At 33.3% G+C, this 8,944-nt stretch overlaps 1 protein-coding gene across 2 annotated transcripts; it reads left to right on the forward strand.

Annotated features, from left to right (window-relative positions):
• The first annotated feature begins 5,107 nt into the window (after positions 1-5,107).
• LOC114388551 (protein DEHYDRATION-INDUCED 19 homolog 7-like) lies at positions 5,108-8,670 on the forward strand. 2 transcript variants are annotated; one of them, XR_003661502.1, is made up of 6 exons: positions 5,108-5,269; positions 5,367-5,503; positions 6,488-6,565; positions 7,413-7,669; positions 7,989-8,198; positions 8,372-8,670. XR_003661502.1 is itself a non-coding variant. In XM_028349095.1 (5 exons), the coding sequence occupies exons 1-5, from the start codon at positions 5,203-5,205 to the stop codon at positions 8,095-8,097; spliced, it is 648 nt and encodes a 215-aa protein (XP_028204896.1). In that variant the 5' UTR covers positions 5,108-5,202; the 3' UTR covers positions 8,098-8,331. The 2 variants fall into 2 exon arrangements, 1 of the variants encoding a protein (XP_028204896.1); XM_028349095.1 differs by lacking the exon at positions 8,372-8,670 and having other exon boundaries at positions 7,989-8,331.
• The last annotated feature ends 274 nt before the right edge of the window (positions 8,671-8,944 follow it).

Below are 8,944 nucleotides of genomic sequence, written 5' to 3' on the forward strand. Positions count from 1 at the left end.
TTATTCATTGGTCTGGAAGACATCTCTCAAAAGCAGGAAGAGAAGTTCTTATCAAATCAATTGTCAAGCAATTCCATCATATTATATGAGTACTTTCTTGCTCCCCCTCTTCCTTGGGTGATGAGATTAAAGTTGAACTCTTTTTGGTGGGCCCAAACAAAAGTTCTAGGAGGGGTATAAACTAGTTAAGCTGGACCGTTTAACTATGAAAAAGGAGCACAGAGGAATGAAATTTTGTCATCTTTTTGCCTTTAACTTAGCCATGTTAGGAAAGTAAGGTTGGAAGCTTGTCTCTGACCAAGAAGCTATAGTTAGAAGAGTTCTCAAAGTTAAATATTTTCCTACGAAGGATTTCCTTCAAGCTAACCTGGGAAGCAACCCAAGCTTTATTTGGCGTATCATCTATGCTTCACGGGTGTTGGTTAAGCAAGGTACTAGATGACGATTGGGTGATGGTATGAAGATTAACGCGTGAGATGAGCCTTGGCTTAGATCCCATGACAATCCTTTTGTGAGCAGTCCTCCTATACAAGGTCTTGAGGATATGAAAGTGAGAGGATATGATCACATTTTCTGTGCAAGAGACAGTGCTATTATTAAGAGCATGCCAATCCAATTTAGCAAGAAAGAAGATAACTTGATTTGGCATTATAGTAAGGATGGAATTTATTCAGTGAAATCAGCTTACTACCAAGCAATGGAGTCTTCGATTGATAACTCAACGATGAAGATTGGCTTGTGATTGCCTTCTAACTAGAGAGAGATTAATCACCAAGGGAGTCTAATGCACTGCTACATGTCCTATGTGCGATTGCTCCATTGAATCATCATGGCATTCTTTTTTTGGATGCCCATATGTCAAAGAAATTTTGCTTCTCTCTGGATGCTTGAACTCTATTGCTCCTATTGTGGACAAAGTTGAAAGTGTCAAGGACTGAGTCTTTCTAGTGTTGCAGTATTTAGATTATGAACAAACTGTCTCCTTAATTGGCAGCGCTATGGTGTCTTTGGCGTCGTAGAAATGACAGGGTTTGGGACAATAATGAGAAACCAGCTTATGCTTCCTTGGGTTTAGCTTTAGCAAGAGATTTCATTATTCAATGGAAGCACGCTAGGGCGCACCGCTCATTGGCTGTAGGAATCAACACTACCCAAGCTCGTGAAACCATCCAGCTCTGGCACAAGCCTCCTGCGGGATCAAATGCAACATAGACACCTCATTCAACTCTGATACTTGTACTTTTTGTTTAGGTGTTTTTATCAGAAAGGATAAGATAAAGGAGAATTTTGTTGGAATTTCATAGATATTTATAAAATACTAATAATCACAAATAATACGTTCACTACTAAAAAATGATTTTTTACGACGCACCTTTTAAGACGATTTTTAGAAAATCATCTTAGAATGTCAGACAGTGACATTTTTGTCAATAACAAGAGATATATTAAGATAATTTTTCGAAAACCGCCTTAAAAGGCTAGCATTCTAAGATGGTTTTGTAAAAATCGTCTTAGTAGATATTTCGCTATTTTTAATATTTGACTGTGTCCCTTTAGCTAGTTATTCTCTCGCGCTCTCCAAAGACGAAACCCTAGCTGTAAACAAACTTTGAAACCCTCTTTCTCCCTCCCTCCGTCTTCACCGTTTCCACCCTTCTCTCTCTCTCTCTCTCGTCTCACTTGAAACTCCATTTCCAATGCCATGCATGTGCCTCTATTCCTCATTTCTTAATCCCAAATCCCAATGTCTTCCACCACCATCCACGAAAACAACCACCACAACAACTCTGACATACCTAAAAAACCCAAACTCTCTTCCACCTTCATAACTCCGTCGGAAATCGAATTCGAATTCGGCCACCACGAAGTTGTCGTCGCGTGCATCAACTACAACAACTTTAGTTGTTGCCCGACCTCTATCCTCGCTGGGCAGCGCCACTGGCAACTCCAATACCTTCGCCAACCCGACCACTCCTACTTCAATGATCTCCAATCCAGCATCCTCCAATCTCGAACCCTAATCAAGGACCTCGTCAACGCCGACCACGTCAATGAGATCTCCATCATTGGCAACGCCACCATTGTCGCCGCCATCGTCCTCCAACACACCGCCTGGAACTTCCGCGAAAGAAAGTTCCAAAAAGGCGACATCGTCCTCATGGCTTGACCTGATGGCCGCAGTTTCCACCAATGTAGACCCGTATATAAGCCCCCATTCACTTTCAAATTGAACAACCATTCTATTTTATTTCTTCTCAATGCATTTGTAATCTCAATGCATTAGTAGATTGAGAGAATCATGAGCTTTCTTTCTAGACATTATTCATTTGTTGAATTTAGAGGCATTGGTGAAGCTCGACATGCCAAAGCAGTGGTCAATTAACGATTATGTGTTGAAAGCAGTGAGTTGGCACCTAGCAAAGAGTACCTTGTCTTTTTATCCTGAAAGTAGAAGGCCTATATTAGCTAGTTGTCATCAAAACTGATTAACTAAGCACCTAACAAAAGACTAAACAACTTTTGATTTTTGAAATGAACCATTAGAATCACTTATTTGCTTTGAAACATTGATTGGTGGCATTGTTTTTTATAAGCACATTGATATTTGGTTACTTGCAGTTTTCAAGATTGATGCTGTGAATGCTACATCTGGATCTGCTTATGCTGAGGTTGGAAATACCAAGGTCATTGTATCAGTGTGAGTGGCTCTTTTATCTCCCAAATGTGTCATTTAGTTAATTTACCTTGCTGAGGTTTGTTTCTTATGGCTTTGTTGTTTTTTATGCTCTCTGCCTGATAGGGATATTTTGTTTGTTTTTCTTAATTTAGATTTGGGCCAAGAGAGAGCAAGTATATGAAAGGCTATACTTGTAGCTTTTTTCTGTTGTGTTCTTTTGCATCTTCCATCTTCATGGCTATTTGAAATAGTCTTTTAATATATTATATCTCATCAAGTTAGGGTTCAGACCACAAAGAGTACAGTTCAATGCTTCATAAAGCTTTGGAGGAAGCAATAATACTGGAAACATTCCCCAAGACAACTCTGGACATTCATGCATTAGTGTTGGAATCTATTGGCAGTAAGCATACATACTATTTAATATTAATTTAATTTGTCATGATATTGTTTTTGATGGATTGAAATTAATAGAAAAAATTGTGCTGAATATAAATTTGCTTAAAAACACTAGAAAGGGAAGCCTAAGTTTATTTGTGTTTTCAGCTACCTTGTTGTCTGTTAGTCGTTATTTAGGACTAACTTTTGTATTGAATAGTGACATGAAATTAACATCTTTCCTTCAATTTATGGTTCTTTTTGTAGGAATTATACATATTTTTCATGTTTAGTTTGATTTTATATTGTAGATACTCTCATTTTGTGAATTAATGTTGAAACTACTTTAGTTTCAGGTTAAAAGAAGAGAAGGTTCAAGCAGATGATGTAGTTATATAACCGGTTATGAATGAATAAAAATAAATTACTTGAATAATCATTTCTATAAAATTAATTATAGTTTTATAATTAATTTTGAGTAATTATTTAAATAAAACTAATTGTAGTTGTATTTATTTTTTAGGAATTAGTTTATAGGAGCAGTGTTGTTAAAATAAAAAAAAATTAAAATTACAAATTAAAAAAAATGAAAATCATAGTTTAAAAATCTGGTCCAATGAGGATTCGGTAGCATAATTGGATCGGTTTGGTTAGTGGACCAACCAAACTCAACCGATTAAGGGTAAACTCAACATTCGGGTGTGATTTTTAAAATCCGTCTAAAAAAAAAAAAACTTAGAAAAATGAAACTTATCTAATTGTGTGTTATTGAATTATTATTTATGAATTTGTGTTGTCAATTTTAATACTTAAATTATTATTTTAAAGCATAAATGAACTTTTTTTAATCAAATAATATAGTTACTTACCTACAATAAATAAGTATATAATTTTAAATTTATTAATTTATACCAAATCAAATCGAATTAATTAGTTGTCCATTAATTAGACTACTAATCAACTACCGACCAAATGAATAATCGGACAACTTCATAACCTTAAATTATTATTTTAAATTTTAAAGTATGAATGAATTTTTTTTAATCAAATAATATAATTACTTACCTACAATAAATAAGTATATACTTTTAAATTTATTAATTTATACCAAATCAAATCGAATTAATTAGGGGGTGTTTGGTTTGATTATTTTCTGTTTTTATTTTCACTGAAAACAGAAAATGGTGATGAAAATATGTTTGGTTGAATTTCTGAAAACATTTTCAATGAAAATGAAAACAGGAACCAACCAGAAAATGAAAACAATAAAATCTCGTTTCCATAGTGTTTTCAGTTGAAAACAAAAACCTTACTTCGGATAAAATGAAATTGCGGTGGAATGTAATTTTAAACAAATCTAAAAATATAAAAAGATAAAAAGTCATATATCATAAATTGACAAATTTACTCTAGGGGGGTACTTTTAAAAACTAATTACGAAACATGGATGCCGCCAGAAGAACTGGCGACATCGGCGAGAAACTAATTTTCTATATAAATAATTTATATAATTAAATATTTGTTAATAAAATTTATTAACAAATATTTAATTATATAAATTATTAATTTATATAGAAAATTATTTATAAAATATATTTGTGTTAATAATTTTTGTTGAAAACTATTATGTTAATAATTTTTGTTAATAATTATTTGTTAATATTTTTTTTAATTTGTGAAAACTATTATAATTTTTTTAATTTATTTATAATTATTTATGATATATCTAGGAAATATAGTATATTTGTCTCATAAATTTTCAGCATTTTTATTCCATGAAAACAGAAAACAAAGAGTGAAACCAAACATGTTTTCAGAAGTCTAATATTTTGAAAATGAAAACAATTTTCAAAAAATAAAAACAAAAAATAAAAATATAAACTAAACCCACCCTAGTTATTCATTAATTAATTAGACTACTAATCAACTACCGACCTAATCAGCTACCGACCAAATGAATAATCGGACCGCTTCATAACCTTGATCAAAACACATCACTTCACTTCCTTCACCCTTCATATATATATATATATATATATATATATATATATATATATATAACACCATAACACTTTCTCTCTCTTTGCCGGTGCCACAATCCCTCTCTCTCTCCGACGTACATTTCCATCTTTTTAGGGTTTCATTTCATGGACTCCGATTCCTGGATTTCCACGCGCCTCTCTTCCTCTTCACGCCGCCACCATTATCGATCTGGTCACTTCAAACCTAAGAAATTTATTATTTTTATTAATTATTGGATTGAGATTATTGTGGTGTAACGATTAACGAATTGGTGGCGTTTCTGTTGCAGATCTGTACGCGGAGGAGAGTGAAGGGAACGATGATTTCAGGGCGGAGTTTCTATGCCCTTTCTGCGCCGAGGATTACGACGTCGTTTCCCTCTGTTGCCACATTGACGACCACCACCCTATCCAAGCCAAAAACGGGGTTCGTTCCTTTCTCCACAAATTAACACCCATTGTTACTAATTTTTGGTTTCATGATTACTTAATTTGGTGTTTGTAGATGCAAAAAGTTTAACTTTTAGGGGGTGTTTGGTGGGAGATATGTTTTTTCATGTCCGGAATCATGAATCCGGGGAATCATGAATCCTAAGAATGAGTAAAATCTTTTTGATTTTTAGATAAATTTCTAGGATTTGAACAGTTATGAGTTATTTTTACTGGTTATTTTAATTATTTATCACAATCAATAAGAGTAACATTATATTTTTATTGTAGTAAAATAACCCACATGGAAAAGTTTTCGTGGAAAACTTTTTAAAAAACATTCTCAGAAACATTATATCCCAGGAAAATTTTTAAAACAGATACCAAACATGGGAACCCAAGATTCTAATGAAACTCAAAACTTTTGGCCTACCAAACGCCAAGTTCATTCATTTTTAAAAAAAAATACTATTTTAGTCCCTACTCATGTCAGTTTTAATCATTTTAGTTTCTACACGCAACTTAAATGTGGTGTTTTTAAGTATAGGTATTAAAAGGTAAATTTTTTTTTTGTAACTATAGGAATGAAATGAGTGATTAAACCTTCTTTTACAGATTGAAAAATTTAAGCAGGTGTCATGTGGAGTTTAGTCAGAGCTACATACATGTGGTATAGACATGTGGTGGTTTTGAAGTACCAATTAATTTCCCTTGTTTCTGTTTCTTCTTTCCAATACCCAACTACCAACACAACCTTTTAAAATAATCAAAATTAATAATCAGAGTAAAAAATAAATAAATTGTGTGTTTTTATTACTATTTTCAATTCCTCCAAGTGCCTAAGCTAGTAAGGGTGAGTGAGTGAGTAGAGTAGGTATGCTTGGTTCTTGAACAACAATATGGGTTTTCTTTGATCACATTACATTTTTTTAACCAGTTTTTGTTTTGTGCCCAAGCTTATATATTGTTATTGTATCTTTAGGTGTGTCCCATTTGTGGGAAGAAGGTGGGAGTGGATCTCGTTGGACATTTTACTACACAACATGGGAACTTCTTGAGGATATCCTTTTTGCAAGTTGGTCTGTTTCTCATGCTTTTGCTCTTGGTGTTTCTATTCCTGTCTACTTCAGTTATTTGATAATTTTAAATTGGTGTTTCAGTTGTTTAATGCTCATGAAGTTTGAACTTGTGCACATGTTTAATAGAAGAAATAGGAAGTGAAATAAATGATTTTTTTTCCTGAAAAGTTGAAATTAACTTATGTACTTTAGTTTTTGGAAAAGTTAGATGTGGTCACTTTTGAAAAAGTTGAAACACAGAATTGATTTTAACTTATGGAAGAAGTTTGCCTTCATATTTTCTTTTCCCATACTTGTTAAGAAGTTCATCTAAATTAGGCCAAGATTTGTTGGTAGGTAAAATTTCAACATGCACGTTTATTGCCTTCAACCAAAAAAAAGAACCTCTGATATAGTGAAATGTTTATGACAAGAGTTTGTATTTGCCCACCCATCATTATGAATGGTTAGCTGTTTAAAGAGTGTGAATGTGTGATGGATTTCAATGAGCCAACTTAAGTATGTTTCTATATAGCAAGCATTTGTTTAGTTTATTTGAAATGAAGAACAGTGGTTACTCACCTCATAAGTATGCTTTATCCGACAAATTTGAATTTTTCCTATGTGGCTAATTGTTTTGTGTAGTTATTCTAGTGATTTCAGCATTGTTAACTATGTATGTCTCTGTCCTATGTCTATTTAACTACGTATGTAGAAGTCTCTCTATGAGATGAACCTGGCTCTTATTTCATATTTGTATTGCCTCATAGCCACTTCATTTCAAGTACTATTCTTATGGTCAAATGTTATGGATTAAGACTTCAAAGTTTTTCCATAACCAGAACTTACGTGCAGCGCAAAAGGAGGGTCAGGAAAGGAGGCTCTGCTTCAACAATTTCTATATTGAGAAAAGAGTTACAAGAAGGAGCCTTGCAGTCCCTTCTTGGAGGTTCTTCATACTTAGCTTCCTCAAATTCCGAGCCCGATCCTCTGTTATCATCATTTATGTTTAACCCAGTTGTAGCTGATGAGTCTGTGAGTGCAACACCTCCTTCCACTGAAGATGCTCTAGTAAAAGAAAGTTCAAAAGACGATTTCTTGAAAAGGTAGGAATGCTGATATTGCCATTTAATGAAAGCTTTGCTTTGTTTGAGAAATGAATGGGAAATTTTTAGGCAATAGTTTTAGTATTAGATGCATGCACAGGTGCTATAGGTGTTATATATGTGGTTAAATTTGTGACCATAAGTAACTGATGAAACGGTTGCGGGTGTCATCTGGAGTGATGCATTGGTTTCATGACTTGAATTGTTATATGACTATTTTAGCATTGCATCATACTGCTTCAAAATCATTTTTATTTTTTACTTTTGTTAAAAGATTCGAGAACTTCTTGTCTGACAATGGTATGATGTATGGTTACAGAAAACCTCAGCAGTTACAGCTATCAGAAGAGGATCAAGTAGAGAAGGCTCGGAGGTTTGAATTCGTGCAAGGGCTTCTGATGTCCACCATTCTTGATGATAAGTTATGACTGCATTTGTAGCTCATATGCCAATGTTGAAAGAGCTGGAGCTGTAAGCTAGAGAGAGGGAGAGTTATCCAAAACGATACGAAGCTGCATCGGATAAATATGTAATGTGTCTATAGTTATGTTCATAAAATGCAACCTTTTTTTTATGTATCATGCTTGTGTTCAATGTTAGCTCCAAATAATCAATGGAAATAAAACACGTTTCACGGGCATGGGACCATGTGCGCTGCATAATTTATAGGCCATTTTTTCGTGTTTTTTTTTTTTTTTTTAGGTTTTGTCTTCAAGATTTTATTCGATGATCCAAATACATAAAAAGGGTGAGACGGCTGGAGTGTCAATTTGAGCTAGTCTTCTGCACCAACTGGTTGAATATTCTTATAGGAGCTTGACGAGAAGAGTTGTTCTTGGGATCAAGTATAAGTTCGTTATTAGTTAAATGTTCCAAAATATCTGACGTTTACATTGCATAATGGGTACGCAGATCATTAAATATGTTTGTATACTGAAGATTATAAAGTCTTATTTGTAATGTAATAGTATTAAAAATATTTTGTTTACTAGTTTTTCTCATGTGACAAGGAGGAGTGGGGTTGCAAAGCTTCTTTAATCTTTTGAATTGATTTACTTAAAGTTTAAAGCTATTCTTTTATAACTTTTAGAGAAAGAACTTTAGTTTGTAAAAAAAAAAAAAAAGAGAAAGAAAGAGCTTTAGAAAAAATTAATCAATTCCTACACGTGTGCATTACGAAGGATTACTTTGTCCAATGAGTTTTTGTTGAACTTTACGATTTTTTAGACATGATTTTATTAAATTAGTGAATTGATTATAGAAAACATAATAAAT

The sequence above is a fragment of the Glycine soja genome, chromosome 15 (genome assembly GCF_004193775.1).
Source record: "Glycine soja cultivar W05 chromosome 15, ASM419377v2, whole genome shotgun sequence".
NCBI classification, from domain to species: Eukaryota; Viridiplantae; Streptophyta; class Magnoliopsida; order Fabales; family Fabaceae; genus Glycine; species Glycine soja.

Coding starts and splice junctions, on each gene's coding strand:
- LOC114388551 (XM_028349095.1), top strand. CDS start 5,203: ATGGACTCCGATTCCTGGATTTCCACGCGCCTCTCTTCCTCTTCACGC. Junction 5,270..5,366: donor CCGCCACCATTATCGATCTG/GTCACTTCAAAC, acceptor TTTCTGTTGCAG/ATCTGTACGCGGAGGAGAGT. Junction 5,504..6,487: donor CTATCCAAGCCAAAAACGGG/GTTCGTTCCTTT, acceptor TTGTATCTTTAG/GTGTGTCCCATTTGTGGGAA.